At 45.9% G+C, this 19,343-nt stretch overlaps 1 protein-coding gene and 1 non-coding gene across 2 annotated transcripts; both read left to right on the top strand.

Annotated features, from left to right (window-relative positions):
- On the top strand, positions 1-7,835 carry RPL21 (ribosomal protein L21). Its single transcript, XM_073662467.1, has 6 exons — positions 1-77; positions 2,071-2,149; positions 4,350-4,411; positions 6,220-6,332; positions 7,369-7,519; positions 7,709-7,835. Exons 2-6 carry the CDS (start codon positions 2,083-2,085, stop codon positions 7,796-7,798), a joined length of 483 nt encoding a protein of 160 aa, XP_073518568.1. The 5' UTR covers positions 1-77; positions 2,071-2,082; the 3' UTR covers positions 7,799-7,835.
- Positions 6,367-6,501, top strand: LOC141256946 (small nucleolar RNA SNORA27). The gene has a single exon (XR_012317885.1). It is a non-coding gene; the product is annotated as a small nucleolar RNA SNORA27 (small nucleolar RNA).
- Positions 7,836-19,343: the final 11,508 nt, after the last annotated feature.

The following is a 19,343-nucleotide window of genomic DNA, read 5'->3' on the forward strand; positions in this document are numbered from 1 at the left end:
AGACATGCTCCGGGGGGATGATGTGCGGAGAGGCGGAGCCTGCGCTCTCTCTTTCCGCTGGACCCGCCATCTTGCAGGTAGCCGCATGAGAGCTCGGGCTCCCGGGATATAGGGGGAATTCTGCACTATCCGCCGGGGTTTGGGGTTGAGGTAGTCTGCTGTGTGAGCGGGAGGTGACGGGGAGCCGGCGTCGGTGGGTCCCGGGGATACAGGGCGGTGATGGCTGCTCGCTGTGGCCTGCTGTGCTCAGGATGGTGACCGGGTCACGCTGTGTGCTGTGCGGAGGCAGCTGAGCACAGGAGGGTGTATGACTGCGGACAGAAGTGAGGGGGGACTGGAGAAGCGTTCATGTTCTGTCCGAGCTGTTGACTTCCCTCATGGATGTGGGTGCTGGGGGGAGGGGAGGCGGCGCCGCAGCGCCGGTGTGGGAGATTATTTTTGTTTTTTCAGCTATGGGTCTCTTAAAAGGATTATTCAAACATTAGAAGTTCTTAAACCACAAGATAGGAGATGACTTATGGAGCAGATCCAGCTGCTGGGATCCCTATAGATCCTTAGAAATGCAATGACCAGGCCTAATGGATCGATAGCCATATGTAATGCCCAAGCTTCGTTTATTATCTACTGGACACCATTGAGCTCCATACTTGGCTGAAAGCAGTCCTATAGAGAATGAATGGCTTAGGTTTGCCATTGCTTCATTATGACAACATTTCAGAACCTGTTTTTTGGGGATTGGTGGGGGTCCCAGTGGTTGGATACCAAGCAAATACCGATCACAAATCCTGTGGACTGATGCTCGCTTAAAAATACTAATAATCTTTATTTTTATATAGCTCCAACATATTCTGCAGCGCTTCACAATTCAGACAATTTACAGACATCATCACTGTCCCCATTGGGGCTCACAATCTACATTCCCTATCAGGATGTCTTTGGAGTGTGGGAGGAAACCGGAGAACCCGGAGGAATCCCACACAAACACGGAGAGAACATACAAATTCCTTGCAGATGTTGTCCTTGGTGGGATTTGAACCCAGTACCCCAGCACTGCAAGGCTAAAGTGCTAACCACTGAGCCACCCTATGTGCTCTTAATAGGGAGAGGGGAATAAACTGCTTCTAGACGGCTTAATTGATGCCAGGATCGGGTGTGTATGAGCCTCCATTACACTGACATCTGCTTTAAGGATTTTCTGGACTCCTCCATACACATTAGCTGTTTGGGTGATCTAATGTGTTCAACAATCTTAAAGGAGCACTGCAGTGAAATTTCTCATTTTCCCATGTTCTAACCATTCTGTATATAAGTAGTGAGGGTAGTAATATACTCACTGGCCACTGTTGTCTTGCAGTGTCAGCCCTGCTCTGGCGTCATGTCACCGCCTCTGTAACCTGCTGGGTCACTATAGGGATGCGGTTACAATCTCAATCAAATTCTATGGTGCGAAAAAGGAGGCTAGAGTCTTGTTCTGAGTCTCATAGACTTATATTGAGAAAATTCAAAAAGTGACCTCTGTACCATACAGCAAGCTACTGTGTGATTCAGCAGGTCACAAATGCGGTGACTTAGTGTGGATTTCTGTTAATACCAGGAGAAGATGGTGGTCGGTAAGTGTTACTACACTCTCACATAGGAAAATAATGAAAAATAAAATTGCTGGAGTGGTCCTTTAGCAACAGGGGATCCCCTTTGGTAAGTAGGAGCAGTTTCCAACTCAGTTGCTGCCTGGATTGTACTGAAGGGACTGAGATCCTTGTTGAATAACCCCTTAATCAGATTGTATGTTTTATTGCTGCTGCAGTGAGATATCATCTTTAGTGGTTACCATCTTTGGCTGATTCTGGTTGGTCTTGAGTAGTAAACTCTTGCTGTAAATAGCATTTAGAAAGGTTTTGCCATTTTGACAGTCCCATGTATACTGATTATGCTCAGATCTGTGTAATCACAGTTGGGGTTTGCATTCGGGTATCTTGGAGAGCATTGTCCCAGTTTGTAAGTACCTGTACACAGTCTGTACAGTGGTTTTTGTGTGCAAACTTTTAATGTTTTTTTTTTTTTTTCTTCTAGTAAGTTGCAAAAATGACCAACACAAGAGGCAAAAGGCGTGGAACCCGTTATATGTTCTCCAGACCCTTCCGCAAACATGGTGAGATACCGGTTCACACGTTGTGTAGAGTATTTGCTAAATGGCTATAATCATTCATACTTACATCGTGCTTCCAACCTCAACATATAGCTGGATTCTGCACACAATGATACATACCCTTGGGTCCTGTCTGGCCTCATTGATTTACGGTGGGGTGTAATGGATCCTGCCAAGGTTTCTGACATTTAGCAGAGTTGCTGCTTTCCTAGTTTATTCACAACAGCAGCTTTTTCTAAGAACTCATAAATCCAAAACTCCTATAGGTTTCATGGGCTCCACATATGCATTAAATTGTATGTGGAGAGCGGCTGCTGTGAGCTGGCAGATGGGATATCAGACAAAAAAAAAATGTGGAAAGTAAAAATGCCTTTTTGAAGACTGGACAAAATCTTGCACAAAATTCTCCATAAATTCAATGGGATCCATTTGGACTTGTAGAAATTACAAGTTTGAACAGACTGGATTTATCAACCTTGTGAATCTGTTTTAAGCCATTGGGTGCATGTAGATGTGTACAAGGTCTGCAGCTCATGCTAAAGTATAATACATAAAAAGTTACAGCACTGTAAGATGCGTCCTGTGACTGCAGCATTTTTATTCATTAGCTGGTAATTCAGATGGGTTATACAAGTCAGATGGAGAGCTGAGGGGCTGTGTGCGCTCATCCTTTATTCCAGGGGTTAAGGACTCCTCATTGTCAGCAAAGATATAGTAAAGGGGCTGTGGCTGGAAGGGGATGTATTCTCCCACTACAGTTTAGGTTGTACTTGTCCCAAACACAAACGGACCCACTCTGAGCATGTCTTATTCTCATCCGTTTGCAGATCAGACACTAAAGTCTATGGGGATCTGTGAAAAGCGGATACAACACAGAAGACCATTTCAGTTTTTCGTCTGCTTTTAACTGAGCCATTAAAGGGAACCTGACAGTTGATACAGGTTACCTGATCCACGGGCAGCGTATATCAGTCCCTGGCTGGATGATCTCAGCCATATGTTTGTTTTTGAACTGCTGCCATGTTAGAGAGAGACGTTTTTTTTTTTATGGCCGCAGAGGACCGAGCCGCACGGGAGAGTAGTAGGGTAGGCGGGTCCCTGGTGGCTTCTCCCAGCTCACTTTCCCTTGAGTGATGATTGTCTCCCTATACACAAAGGGTTTTAAAGTAGATTTGTCTCTTAAACACCGCAGCGTTTAAAGAGTTAAGGATACCTGGCAGAAATGATGCCGTGGATCAGGCAGCATGTATGTGCTGCCCGATTAAAAAAAAAAAAAAAAAACTTGAGAAAAATAGTCCCGTTTTTCAAGGAAGTAAAAATAGGAGAAAATGTTTGAATATAGCTTCATGGCTCTCTGGGCAGTGTCGTCCAAATTTCCTCTATGTAATCTCACTTGTACAAGGATTGTGATTTTTTATTTTTTTTTTCCCATGGCCTTTATATAGACTACAGGTAACACTCGTGCTCTGTGATGACCTTTTTCCTAACTATTTACTTTCTAAGTAAATGTGAGTCAATCATTTCACCGGTTCTGAGAGCACAGACCAGAATTTCATTGTAAAAAATGGCGGCCATCGTCAGGGCTGTGAAGTCACTACGCCAAACCTCCGACTCTTCAATTTCCCTGCCTCCTGCCTCCACAGCCTGGCCTCACTACTGAGCGTGTACATAAAGTGCAGCACAGATTCATCCCCACTAAAAGCCGAGATCAGGAACTGAGCAGACATTTTATAGGACACTTCATAACTTACCCAAATTCTTATGAAAACATATACAGCACATCCTGCATTGTACTACTGTACCCAATGTATTATATATTTTAGGAGTCGGTCCATTTTATACCGGCTCAACAGCCCTGGCCATCGCTGAGGCTGTTATCCAGTCCCATGTAAGTAATGCATACTCGCTTATATAAAGTCTCTGCAATTTATCGACTTTCCTCACTTGAAAAAAAATAACCACTTGCAGAGATCCTTATTTATGTTTGCTGCAAAAAAAAAAGGGTTCTTCAATTTGGTGAAGAAATTCTAACCTACAGCTTGGCTGATCCGTTTTACCTGCACTGGTACATTGTAGCAAAGATCAGCACACGGCAGTGATTTGTGCTGGAGCACTGCTTACACCGGACACCGTTGTGAGGTTTTCATGCTTGAATATCCTCACGGTTTATATAAATGTTAACCTTTATCCTCATTCCTTTTAGGAGTGGTTCCCCTGTCAACTTACATGCGCATCTACAAGAAGGGAGATATTGTGGACATAAAGGTAAGCGCTGGTGCCAAAAACTACATACATTCACTAGATCTTAGTGCCGGTGTAATCACTTTGAAAATGTCCAAAATGCTTATTTTAGTAGCAAAGGGGAAAACTTGGAACGGGGTTGTAAGCCATTCTGACAGATTTTTAAAGCATCCCAACCTTGTCAGGTCTGTGAGATATGTAATGTATACAGGTTGTATCGTGAAATTGCTAGGCTGTACTATTGCCTAATCACTTCTTTCTGACCTATCGGACCCCCAGTGATCAATGAATGGGTGGGCTGTAGCGCTGTATCCCCTCTGCATATGGGGTTTCCCAGATGCTCAAGTCTGTGTGGCTGTCTGCACTTTCTACAAAACCATGTGGCTTCCACATAAAGAAGATTGAAGGCGACACGGCTATAAAACAGCGCAGCGGTCACTTCATTCTCAATTCTCACTGGGGCTCATCAGCGAGACCCCACTAATCGTAACTGATGGCATATCCTAATGGCGTGAAACCACTTACTAATATGGGACTACCCCCTTTATATATAAGCGTCTGTAGATCCTGTCATTGTATTGTTGGACTGTGGGTTGATCAGTGCTTTTTCTCTTGGTGTCTGGTTTACAAAGGTTCTGATTTTCTTCAGGCCTCTGTATAGACTACAGCTCATGCTCTGTGATGACCTTTCTCCAAACTATTTGCTTTTTAAGTAAATGTGAGTCAATCATTTCACCGGTTCTGAGAGCACAGACTACGTTTATATGATGGGAGTACTGAGATCACATCGGTGTTGGCCCCTCGGGCTCCGTCTCTGATAAGACTTTCAGCCTCTGCTTGGAAGGTTTCTATTCACTGAGCTCAAGGCCGAAAGCTTGAAAATGAGAAGTGGGGCTTAAAGGAAAACTGTCACCAGTTTTTTGGCTTATAAACACTGCCCAGCACCTTTTTAAGATTATAACTCCTTTATATCCTCAGACATGCCCCTGCATACCTCAGTGTTTTAATACTTGTCCCGCTCTCTATGTAAATTGTACGGTCTGATGGGTGTCTCCACATTGTGATCAGCACTGCCTCTCATAAGTGTGAGCAGATGACATCTCTCCGTCATCCATGTGGTGCCCGAAGTCTCGCGCCTGCGCAGTGGATCACTGGCTGTCCCATAGCTCACAGTGAGGCGCCTGCACAGCTCTTCGATTCCACTGCGCAGGCGCGAGACTTCGGGCATCACATGGATGACGGAGAGATGTCATCCACTTACATGCACTTATAAGAGGCAGCGCTGATCATAATGTGGAGACACCCATCGGACCGGACCATGCAATTTACATACAGGACAAGTCTAAAACACTTTCTGGGGATACAAAACCCCATTCTTATGATCTTAAAGGTGATGGATGGGGTTTATGGTGACAGGTTTCCTGAAGTATTTTATGTTTTGTAACTTCTGTATTCATTTGTATAATGAACAGTTATCCAATTTTCTAATATTATAAAATTAAAAAGTTGCCATAACAAAAATTATTGGGGTTGTCCAAAAATTTTGGAAAACTAGCTGCAGGAGACATTATAAAATATTCCATGATGACTCCCCCGCTAGTTCAGTGCTGATGCTTCAGTGGCCGCCGTACTTCCTTTACCTGCTGTGACATGGATGCACGACATGTCAGCGATGCCACCGGGGCCTTGGTGCTGGGATGTTAGGGGGGTAAACTGAGCAGTAACAACTTCTAAAAGACTCATAGAAACTGGGGTCCTACTTTTACATACAACATGCCATGTTGTAAGAATTTAACCCATCATTGCCATTCTGTACATTTTGTTTTTTGCAGGGTATGGGCACAATTCAAAAAGGCATGCCACATAAATGTTACCATGGCAAGACCGGCCGTATCTACAATGTGACCCAGCACGCTGTGGGTATAATTGTGAACAAACAAATCAAGTAAGTGCACGGGGGATGTGATGGTACGAGTACTCAAAGCCCTTTCACTTTACCAGTTGGATTTGTATGTATCTGGATTGGTCATTCATCAGGGCTACAGAAAACCTCCTCTTAAAACCCAAGCAAAATCTTCCTGTATGTTGCTTGTATCCTGTCAGAGGAGACAGCTGTATGTGCGTGGCACAAGGGGCATTATGTAGATGCTGGACCAGCTATTGTGGGGGCATCCTGTGGACATTGGAAATATTGTGCCAGTAAAATGCTCTGTGTTGTAGAGATATCTGTCCAACTACTATATTTATGGTGCTTGGTATCAGGCTCTTTATTGGGGTTCCCTTGTTAGCACACCCCCTTACTACCCAAGACACTAGTAAACCTGATCTGTCCATGCACTTTATCGTGGACTCGCCATTGATCTCGTCTCCTAATTAGAGCTGGTGCGAATCGATGTGCATGAATCGTTCCAGTGGCCACGTTAGTAATCAGACCAGAGCCCAGAGATCTGCTTATATCACGACATCCTCAGAGCTTGTTTTGATAGCCGACCTGGTGCGTTATCATTACAGCGTGACGCACGTGTCTCCTCGCCAAGATGGCTAATGAAGAGCTGCAGGTAGGAGCAGGATCACTGGGCTCTTGTCCTACTGCCACAGATTACTGACATGACAGCTGGTCCGGGTCCTGTGAAGTGAACCTTGTAAGGTATTTCCACTTGCGTGGACCTTGTAGATGCTGAAACTTTTGATCTTTGGCCACATGCCGATCACTGATCTGCCCTAATGCAGGACAGTGTAAATGGATGACACTGGTGCTTTTGGTGAAGGCATCCAAAGTGCGGCTTGTGGCCCAATGAGCCCTGTAGATGGACGTTGATCACTCCTGTACATTGTACAAAGGAAATGATCTTGACAGAGGCGCTGTTAAATAAACGTCCCTATTTGCAATGTATTGGTCAAGGATAGATGGGTAGGTTGACTTTACACCTCATTTTAGTTTACAAAGCCAGTTCCGGTAATGGTTCATTTTGTCTGTAAAGGGGTAAGATCCTTGCCAAAAGAATCAACGTCCGCGTGGAGCACATCCGTCACTCCAAGAGCAGAGACAGCTTCCTGCAGCGCGTGAAGGAGAACGAGAGGAAGAAAAAGGAAGCCAAGGAGACCGGTGTGTGGGTGGAACTGAAGCGTCAGGTATGTATCTACTCGTCCTCGGTGACCGGACTTCTTCATGCTCGCTGATGATCCTTCTCCAAACTATTTGCTTCAATAGTAAATATGAGTCAATCATTTCACCGGTTCTGAGGGCGTTTATAGTTACCAGTGGATGGGGACTTCCATATTTAGAATGGATAATACATTTTTGCTTTTGTTTCTTTACAGCCCGCCCAACCAAGGGAAGCTCACTTCGTCCGCACTTATGGAAAGGAACCTGAGCTCCTTGAGCCAATTCCCTATGAGTTTATGGCATAATGTGTCACAATTAAACATTCTTCGTTTTGGAAGCCAATGCGTGTCAGATCCTTTATTGCATAGTGAGTGCCACCATCTTATATATGGCCGTATGAGACATTCTCTTTGGTGAGGTTGAGAATCTGAGGCCTCACTGATGGCCAGAATGGGCTTGTTGGGCTGCATACAGCTTCAGCTTCTCTTAAAGGGGTTGTCCACTACTTTATATGAGCCCCCAATGTATTCCCCCCAGGGCCCATAAGTGTTTGTTAATACCTATCACTGGCCGCTCATAGGCATCACGTGACCCCCGGCTGCAGACGGGGGTCTCTCATCTGCGTTTCACGGTGGACGCTGGGTTGTGGGTGGGGTTACCCAGCACGTCACACCCGGCATCCACCGTGCGCTCTCCCTCTCCTTCACTGGGAAAGCTCGCGGTGGATGCTGGGTAGCGCGTCACTGATGTCACACCTCGCTTGTCGTGACATCAGTGATGGGCCACGTGATGCCTCTGAGCGGCCAGCGATAGCGCCGCTCAGAGACAGAAAAGGTACCGCAAGGCATTTACAAAAACACTTCTGGGCCCCGGGGGGATACATTGGGGGGTTCATATAAAGTAGTGGACAACTTCTTTAAAGGTGGATGATGGATCAAAGAACATAATCTGAGTCCATCTCCAGTACTTCAGATTCTGGCCAAGATAAAGTGCATGCTAGAGACTAGCCTAATGAAAAGAGAGCTGCTGAAATGTCTGACATATTGGCTATCTTCATTCATGGCAGTTTGGGCCATCCGACACATCTACCCATATGAGTCATGCCTCTGACCGAAAATGCTCTGCCTTCTGGAAATGAGTCTATATAATTAGCCCACTGATTTTTAAAGGGTTTGTTCAGAACTTTGATATTGATGACCTATCTGGCACTTTCACGATCAGCTGTGGGCCGGATGTAAGCAGTGAATGGAGTGGACCACCATGGCTCAGATATTGCAGATCAGCTGTTAGTAATTTCAATAGGAGCTGATCTGGAGTACCAGGCTGCGTACTGAGCCATGGTGGTCCTTTCCATTCACCGCTTACATCCAGCCCCAACAGGTGATAACAGCTGAACGTGAAAAGTGCCGGGTAATCAATAACGTTAGGTCATCAGTATAAAAGTGCTGAACAAGCCCTTTAGCTGTGGTACATTTATGTAGTTTCACCTCCAGAATGCAGAGCGTGGATGAAGCATTTTCTGTCGGCCACAAAAGGCTGGGATGGGAATTATTCTTTAAGGGCCTGTTAATACGATGAGCTGATGGTTACTACTGTATGGCATCACCAAGTCTTCTGTTAAAAGCATAATTTTAATGTACACGTTTTTATTGCAAGATGGAATTGCATGGCCTTAATCTCTAGCCAAATGTCAGCTAGAAGGCTACTGGACTAGCATCTGTCAATGGAGATGCAAAAGGAAAGATGTAAACTTGCACTAAAAAATTTGACGGGTCTAACATCGATTCCAATGCTTAATAAGTTTTTCATGTGTTAGGCTGTGTGCCCAAGATGTGCTTTTTAAGCGTTTCCGCAGCGGCAGAAACGCTTAAAAGCATGGTAGAAGGCCTGCCATGTCCCCCAGTGATAATCCGCATGTGTTGTGCACATGCGGAAATTTCCGCTGCGGATTATCATTGCGGAAAAAAACGCAGCATTACCAATTATTTTGCGGAAGTGCTGCGTTTTCGCCATCATTGACTTGCATTAGAACGCATGGATTCCGCTTCACTAGATAAGGACATGTGGAATGCACGCGTTCTAATGTGCGGATGGTACCCAGGTCTAGAGAAGAGGAGACTCTCCTCCGGACCCGGGTACCATAGAACCTGTAAAAAAAAAAAGAATAAAATAAAGATTATATTTACCTTCTGACGGCCCCCGCTCTCCTTCTCTTCACTTGCTGGCAGCTAGCGATGGACTGAAGGACCTGTGCTGACGTCAGTCATGTGACTGGTCACGCGACGCTGATGTCGGCAGGTCCTTCAGTGCACCACAGCTGGAACAGAGTGAAAGAAGACTCCGGGGGCCATCGGAAGGTAAGTATAGATTTATTTTTTACCATTCTTTTGGTCACAGTATATAAATCCATGCCGTTATAGTGTGACCAAGTTGACAAGCACTTTCCAAGTGATGCTAAAATCGCCTGGAAAGCCGTATGCGCAAATGTATGTGAAGAACGCTTCACAGCCGCTTGTCCCTGGCAGGAAAACGCATGTACAATCCACATGTACAATCCGCATGCGTTTCTTCTGCCAGGGAGATGCAGAAACTCTCAGGAAAAAATCGTGGGCACATAGCCTTAATGTCCAGCAGTATATATCCAAGTAAGAAGTCAGTCACTTATTTTTATAGGCTAAACCCATGTAAATGTGTCATGTCGGTGCGGTAATCCTCGCCGATCTCCGGTGTGCCGCTCCGCTCCTCACTCACTCGCATGACTTCTATTCCGACTCCCCGGATCACATTTGGCTTTGCGTGAGCCTGAAGTTGCATATATGCTGCGGTCACACGTTCAGTATTTGGTCAGTATTTTACATCCGTATTTGTAAGCCAAAACCAGGAGTGGGTGATAGAGAAACATCACCTCATCTGTATTTATTGTACTTTTCCTCTGATTGTAAGGCAAAACTAGGAGTGGAACAATATTGATGGTGTGACCATAGCCTAACATAAGTCTACAGAGCCTTGTCCTGACATCGACTTGCATTGTAAAAGTCGCTTCTGGGTCACACCGAACCAAATGTGATCAGACTACAGGCACGTGAGGGAGAAGAGCGGACCTCAAAACTGGGGGAAATGGCAATTGGGGAGTATATTACCACATTTACACAGGTTTAGCTTAAAAACAAACGCTCCTAATAAATACATATATTTTTATCTTGGATCACCCTGTAGAGCTCCATTTTTTTAGGTCATGTAATACAAAGGGTGAAAAAGGTTCCAAATCCAACTCTAAATAGGAACGTGTGCAGATTTTGACATGAGTATGCTATGTGTGATTCTTCCTATAGTGACGTCTTCGTGGGGGCCTTGTCCAGTGGTGGGCGATGTGCTTCCCCCCTGTAATGGATATGGTCACATTTAATGGAAGATGCATAATGTGACGCCAAGGCCGGTGCAGTGCGCTGATCTGCAGAGAAGTGATTGGATGAGAACTTGTCTCCCAAGAGTCTAGTCCTGAGTGCTCTGTGCTGCCACCATGTGATGAAATCCTGTACTGCAGCAAATCACATTTGATTTAAACAGTATCTTTCTTTTTAAAAACTCCACCAATTGCTGCTGTTCCACTGAAAAACTGTGATAGATCCTCTGCAATGACTGAAGTAAATTGCTAAATAAAAAAAAAAATTACTGCAACTACGAAACTTCAAACATGTCTGCTGTACTTGAATCGGGGTTGCATTGCAAAGTCTGAATCACATCTTCCCTGCACCTTCACTGCCACCTGGACATAGCAAGTTTCTGCAGTTCTGGTCTGTCCTGGTTCAGACTGTACGTAATGTGACAGCAGCAATTCTAGGGTGGGATTGGCAGTAATGGGGAGCAAGAGTAGGGTGCCAGCTGCCTAGGTAGGGAGACTGTCTGGGACGGGGGCTGTTTTAAGGATCGTCTGACATTACATTGATGCACTATAAAAAGGGAAGAAATTGGCAGCTTCATGTTTACTTTTACTTGGTTGATCTAATTTGCAATACTTTTCAAGCTTTGGCAAGCGTCCAGGGTTGCAGAGCGGTGTTGGAATAAAACATTCGCAAGATGACTTCACTGCATTCAGATCAGCCCTCGCCTCTGTTAAACAGGCCTACTTCACAACACTGGTATCTTCCTTATCCTACAACCCCAGTTATTCAACACTTTTAACTCTGCCCTCCACTGTCCCGTCCGACCTCCCTCATCTCTGCTGAGGACTTTTTCTTCGCTGTTTTTGAAGTGTGGCAAACAAGGCAAGTCTTTGTCTGACCACCACAACCCCTTTGTATACCAGACCATTGCCCCCCCTCCATAACACCCCTCTCCAACATCACTGAAGGAGAGCTTACTCCTCTCCAAATTACACCTCACCACTTGCACACTTGACCCCATCATATCCCACCTCGTCCCCAACCTCACCCTCATCCCATCCCTAACCCATCTCTTCAACCTATCGCTAACTTCTGGTACCTACCCCTCTGCTTTCAAACATGCCACAATCGCGCTCCTCCTCAAAAAGCCATCCCTCGACCCAACCGCTTTGTCCAGCTATCGCTCCATGTCGCTGTTCATATTTGCCTCCAAACTCGAGCATCATGTTCACGCTGAACTTTCCTCCCATCTCTCATCTAACTCGATCTTCAACAACCGACAATCTGGCTTCCGCCCCACCATTGCACCGGAACGGCCCTGACCAAAATTACTAATGACTCCCAGCCAAAGCTAACAGACCATTCTCTATACTCCTCCTTCTAGACCTGTCCTCTCCCTTCGACACAGTTGACCACCATCTCCTACTACAGATCCTCTCTTGCTTTGGCGTCAAAGACGTTGCCCTCTCCTGGATCTCCTCATCCCTTTCCATCTGCACATTCAGTGTCTCCCACACTACCTACTCATCCCACCCTCTCTCTGTTGGGAGTCCATCATGGCTCCATCTTAGGACCCCTACTCTTCTCCATCTATACCCTTGGCCTGGGACAGCTCATAAAGTCCCATGGCTTCCAGTACCATATGTATGCTGATGACACTCAGATCTACCTCTCTGGCCCAGACGTCGCCTTTCTGCTGTCCAGAATCCCAGCGTGTCTATCGGCCATATCCTCCTCCTCTCACTTCCTCAAGCTCAATGTGGACAGATCTGAACTCCTCATCTTTCCTCCATCTCATGTAACTTCCCTACCTGATCTATCTATCACAATTAATGACATCATGCTTTAGCGGAAATCCGATGCTTTGGAGTAACCCTTGACTCTACCCTGTCCTTCAAACCCCACATCCAAACTCTTGCCACCTCCTGTCGCCTCCAGCTCAAAAATATTTCCAGAATCCATCCTTTACTCAACCATCAATCTACTAAACTTTTTGTGTATGCCCTCATCCTCTCCCGCCTCGACTACTGTAACATCCTCCTCTTTGGCCTACCTGCTAACACTCTCGCACCCCTCCAGTCCATCCTTAACTCTGCTGCGCGACTGGTTCATCTCTCTCCTCGCTACTCCTCTGCTACCCCCCTTGGCAATTGGGAGCCAGTGAAGAGATTTGCACAGCGTATCCAGTTCAAACTACTAAGGCTATGTGGCCATGTAGCAGATTTGATGCAGTGTGTTTTTGCCTCTCGCAGAAAAAAACGCATGCAGATTTACTTGTGTTTTTTCTGCCAGAGAGAAGCGTTTAGGCTGTGTGCCCACGTAGCGTTTTTCAAGCGTTTATGCTGCGGAATTTCCGCAGCGGAAACGCTTGTAAAATGCTAGGTAATCCGCACCCCATGGTCCCCAAGGGGATTCCGCATGTTCTATGCACATGCTGCGGATTTTTCCGCAGCGTTTATGCTACGTACAAAAATCCGCAGCATGTCATTTAATTTTGCGGAAGCGCAGCGGAACTCCCGCCACTGACTTGCATTGAGACGCATAGAAACCGCGACTGTACATTTGTACAAGCGGCTTCTATGCGTCTCTATGTGCGGATGGTACCCAGTTCTGGAGGAGAGGAGACTCTCATCCAGACCTGGGTACCATTCTACCTGTAAAAAAAGAATAAAATAACAAATAAAGTTTATACTCACCTGTCCGGCGTCTTCTCTCTGAATGCCAGCAGCGCTGAAGGACCTGCGGTGACGTCACAGTCATGTGACCGCAGGCCCTTCACCGCTCTGTCTCGCGATATGCCGGCAGCCGGGAACCAGCCAGGAAGCAGCGCTGCAGCCACGCCGGGGCCTCGGGGGTGAGTATAGCTTTATTTGTTTTAATTTTTACGGTTCACACTGTATAAATCCATGCTGTTTGCATGGATTTATACAGTGTGACCTAGTTGTCAAGCACTTTCCAAGTGATGCTATCGCCTGGAAAGTGCTTGTCAATCTGCATGCGGAAACGCATGTGAACCCGCATGTGGATCCGCATGTATTCTGCAGGAAAAACGCATGCACAATCTGCATGCGTTTTTTTCTGCCAGGGAGATGCAGAAATGCTGCAGAAATTTTCTGCATCGTGGGCACATAGCCTTACATGCGTTTTCGCATGCGTTTTTTCAAGCACTTTTCCAAGCGATTTTGACCATCACTTGGAAAAGTGCTTGACAAGTTGGTCACACAATATAAATCCATGCAACCGGCATGGATTTATAGTGTGTAACCAACTTAGATGCTTTAAATGCAGCATCTATAGTTGGAAAAAAAGAATTAAAAAGTAAAAAAAAAAAAACCTGTATACTCACCTCGCTGGTCTGCTCCCAGTGGCGATCCTCTCTCCTCGTGTCCCGCGGTGTACTTGCAGGACCTGCGGTGACGTCATTTAGTCAGCTGATGGTCACACGACCATCACCTAACCGCTAACGTCAGCGGTCGCGTGACCATCAGCTGACTAAATGATGTCACCGCAGGTCCTGCAAGTACACCGCAAGGCGCCGAGGAGAGAGTATGCGGCCGGAAGGAAACTGGAGAGGTGAGTATACAGTTGTTTTTTTTTTTAACTTTTTCTTTTTTTCACCGCGTGGTAGCCGGGATGAAGAGGAGTTGTAGTCTCCTCTTCATCCTGGGTACCACACGCACCGCGATTACGCCGCAAATTCGTGGCCATTGAATTTAATTGAAACGCAGCAAATCCACGTATCCCTGCGGGTTTGCTGCTTTTCAATGGCCGTGAATTTGTGGCGTAATCGCGGTAGAAACGGTCATGCTGCGTTTGGCAACGCAATGCGAATTCGGCGTGCTAATTATCGCATCACGTGCACAGCACATCCAAATTCACATTGCTTTGCATGGCAAACGGTTTTACAAGCGTTTTCGCAGTGGTAAAAACGCTACAAAAATGCTACGTGGGTACATGGCCTTTCTCCTCTGTACATCTCTGAACTAATCTCCCGATACATATCCCTTACGTAATCTCCGTTCCTCCCAAGACCTCCTTCTCTCCTCCACACTTATTCATTCCTCACCCAATCGCCTCCAAGACTTCTCCCAAATATCCCCTATCCTCTGTAATTCTGTGCCCCAACACGTCCGATTATCCGCCACATTCAGATCCTTCAGACGGAACATGAAAACCCATCTCTTCAAGAAATCTTACAGCCTGTGATGACCCCACTGCTTCCTCACCACTGGAGCTGCTGCTTACGAATACCAGACCTGCGCCTCACCAACACCGAAGAACACGAAAACCCATCTCTTCAAGAAATCTTACAGCCTGTGATGACCCCACTGCTTCCTCAACGCCACTGGAGCTGCTGCTTACCAACACCAGACCTGCGCCTCACCAACACCGAAGAACATGAAAACCCATCTCTTCAAGAAAACATACAACCTGCAATAACCACGCTGCAACCCTCCACCTAGTGTCTCCTTCCCCACCATCCTGTAGACTGTAAGCCCAAGGTCCTCTTCCCTCTACCAGTCTATCATTGTTAGTTTGTTCTCTGTAATATATATCTGTATTTTGTATGTAACCCCTTCTTATGTACAGCACCATGGAATCAATGGCGCTATATAAATAATAAACTCAGCCGAATGCAAAGCAGGCACCAGCTATAAAAAGCCGCTCCACAGATCTGATGTACATTAGTAAGTGGTTTTCTCTTTACCTGTAGAGAACCCCTTTATGTGTTTATGGTATAAAACATGTGGAAGTAGTCCTTGATACCATTATTGTGTAGATTACACATTGCCGGGGTGAAATCTATGGCAAGAATTCACACCAGAATCACACATTTGCAGCACGGCTAGAGCTTTTAATCTTCTTACTACGTAAAGAGCTTAATGTTGAGGTGAGTCCGAGAAAAACATCAGCTGGCGTTGGAGCGATGACTCCGTTGTTGTAGATGACGATGAAAGGGAACATTTTCCTATTGAATTTTTACATAGCTTATGCCCATCAGGCATGCCAAGTCATTGCCTTAGGCTATGTGCCCACGTAGCAGATTTGATGCAGAGCGTTTTTGCCTCTCTCTGGCAGAAAAAACGCATGCAGATTTACATGCATTTTTCTCTGCCAGAGGGAAGCGTTTTCACAAGCAGTTTTCCAAGTGATTTTGAGCATCACTTGGAAAGTGCTTGACAAGTTGGTCACACAATATAAATCCATGCTACCGGCATGGATTTATAATGTGTGAACAACTGATGCTTTAAATGCAGCATCTATAGTTAAAAAAAAAAAAAAAAAGAATTAAAAAGTTAAAAATAAAAGAAAAACCTGTATACTCACCTCTCCGGTCTGCTCCTGGCCGCGTCCTCTCTCTCCTTGGCTTCCCGCGGTGTACTGTCAGGACCTGCTGTGACGTCATTTAGTCAGCTGATGGTCACGCGACCATCACGTGACCGCCGACGTCAGCGGTTGCGTGACCATCACCACAGGTCCTGACAGTACACCGCGGAGAGAGAACGTGGCCGGGAGCAGACCGGGGGCCGCCGGAGAGGTGAATATACAGGTTTTGTTCATTTTTAACTTTTTTATTTCTTTTTTTTCACCGCGTGGTAGCCGGGATGAAGAGGAGTTGTAGTCTCTTCTTCATCCCGGGAACCACACGCACCGCGATTACGCTGCAGATTCGCGGCCATTGAATTTAACTTGAAATGTAGCAAATCCACATATACCTGCGGGTTTGCTGCGTTTCAATGTTCCTCAATGGCCGCGAATTTGCAGCGTAATCGCGGTAGAAATGGTCATGCTGCGTTTTGCAACGCAATGCGAATTCAGCACGCATTGCGAATTCGGCGCGCAAATTAGCGCATCATGTGTACAGCACATCCGAATTTACATTGCATGGCAGACTGTTTTCCAAGTGTTTTCGCAGCCGTAAAAACGCTACGTGGGCACATGGCCTTAGACTTACGGTGGGCAGCATTATTATGTTGTTGAGAAATTTGAATACAAAACGAGGACTCTGCAATGGTACACGATTAGTTGTAACATCATTGAATAGAAATGTTCTTGAGGCAGAGATTTTAACTGCATCAGCAGAAGGTGATAAGGCATACAGAGAGATTTCCCCGCGCTCTGCCCTGGGCAATTCACTTTTTGAATTGGCGAACATCTCTGTAATCTTCTAAATTTTATTTTTGTTTTCCATAATGCCATTTACTAATTTATTATGACAACTTTGTTGTTTATCATGTAAAAAGGCTGAAAGTGAATAGACATGGGTAATTTGTGTTAGTTTTTATTATGTAGAGCGCACTTTTCTAGCTTCCGAAACTTATTTTTTTCGGAACTCGGGCTGCTAGTATTTTAATAATGCCAATTGTGAACAAGGGTGGTTAACCCTAGAACGCATACCTGGGGCCTCGCAGGCCCGCCCTGTTAATTGTTTTCTATTTTCTGCAAGATTACTTTAGTTAGAATTTTGAAACTCTAGGTATTCCTCAGGAATATAGTTGTTTGTCATTTCCAGTTGTTCATTTATTTTTATGTTACAGGCATTTTCGGTATAACAACTCTTTTTTGAAAATACCCATTTTTATGGTCATGCGTTCTAGGGTTAAAACACCTAATTACTTGTGTCTACAGTGTCACGACATTGGGTATGCCAACACCTGATGTGTGAACAGAGCCTTCAAAGACTTGTCCAGTCTTTAATGGTTTCCTCCTTGCGATAATGTGTGCCGCCAGAGAGCGGCGGTTGTATATGGCAGTACTCCCCACCCATTGTGGGTCCCCGTGGTTTTCCACGGCTGAATGTGACTTTTTTTTTTTTTAAATAATCGCTTGTATCCTGCAGCTCGGGTGTGAGGGGCCTCTGTCACTGACCAATGAAATGGAATATAATGAATCAGTTGCAGAAATGTAACCAAAATGTGCCATGGGAGGGGGGATATAATGAATGTCCATCACTGCAGTGGTTTGGTTACCCCGGGAGTCCTTCCTTGCAATGCAGATGTATGAGACGGGAGCAGAGCGTCACCTGTCATATTCATCACCAGCCTCCGCTGTCATCTGGATGGTCACCTGCAGAGGAGGGATTATTATCCACCGTGTCTCATGTATAAGGCTCCATTCACAATGATCTCTTGGTCTTTTTCTGGTCTCCGGCTCTGTTAGTCTGCATTGTAAAATAATAACAGAAGTTATATATAATTATAGAAGGCTCAGCCCTAACATGACGAGCACCTGCCTAATATTGTGGGGGGTCGTCATGTCACCACAGGAGCACCAGGACGTCTGCCATGGCTGCTATACTTTGTTGGGTGTCTAGAGAGCAGCCATTGTGCACTTAGTGGAAGAAGATGTGCACGATGGCTGACTGGAGCCTAATGATAGTCCTGACCCCTGTCCTGCCGCAGCATCATCCTCTTTCAGATTCAGAATAGGTTTTTCCATCCGTGGATCAGGTTTCCAGCACATCATACAGAGTCTCCATCAAACTGAGATCTGGGGTATTTGGAGACAAGACCTCACCGTGATCACTGTCATGTTCCACCATGCCTGCAATGTGGCAGAGGTACTGACATTAGGGAACAGCTCCACCTTGGATTGGTACAACAGGTGCGTGGTACATGTCACATCCACATGAATGACTTAAAGGAAGGGGGTTTTATCACTTATATAGCGCCATTAATTCCACAGCGCTTACAGACATCATCACTGTCCCCATTGGGGCTCACCATCTACATTCCCTATCAGTCTTTGGAGTGTGGGAGGAAACCGGAGAACCCGGAGGAAACCCACACAAACACGGGGAGAACATACAAACTCCTTGCAGAGCTGCTCTGCTCCCTGAGACTCAGCGGTGGAGACTCAGTGCTGGATCCGGGAAGGATGAGCAAACAAACTGCACTTGGGGGATGGGATTTTTCTAAAAGAGGACAACCCCTTTAAGGTTTCCCATTAGAACATTACATGGAACCTCACACTGCCTCATCAGCCTGCCCATAGTGTATCATGGTGGCAGCTCTCCCCCAGGTCGCCCACGTCTCCTCTAGCCATCGCTCTGATTCTCTGCCCATTGTAGATAGCGCCCTCTGTGGTGGGCAGGCTGCGGGGCACTGTGTGGGAGTCACTTGTCTCCATGTGAATGGTGCAGTTATACGTATCCATGACGACCATTGTTCTAGCCAGTAAATGGACCGGTGGTGGTCACACAGCACATTTATCATGAGACCCCTATTCTAGTGATGCATGAGGGGCTGCTGGTCAGACATTTATCACCTATCCTATAGCTATAGGCCCCCATGACTGGATATATGGCACACAGTGGGGGGCTGAGGCGGGGGTCTGCGGTGCGGTATATGGGTTGTATCCTAATGGGCACCTATGGGGTAACTATAGTGGAGCAGGAGGGTTTCCAGCCATAAGCTCCAGTGCACACAGGGAAACAGACCATTACTTCTGTATATATGCAGTATAC

The sequence above is a fragment of the Phyllobates terribilis genome, unplaced genomic scaffold, assembly GCF_046119375.1.
Source record: "Phyllobates terribilis strain yellow unplaced genomic scaffold, ASM4611937v1 Scaffold_2__4_contigs__length_985480577, whole genome shotgun sequence".
Taxonomy (NCBI): Eukaryota; Metazoa; Chordata; class Amphibia; order Anura; family Dendrobatidae; genus Phyllobates; species Phyllobates terribilis.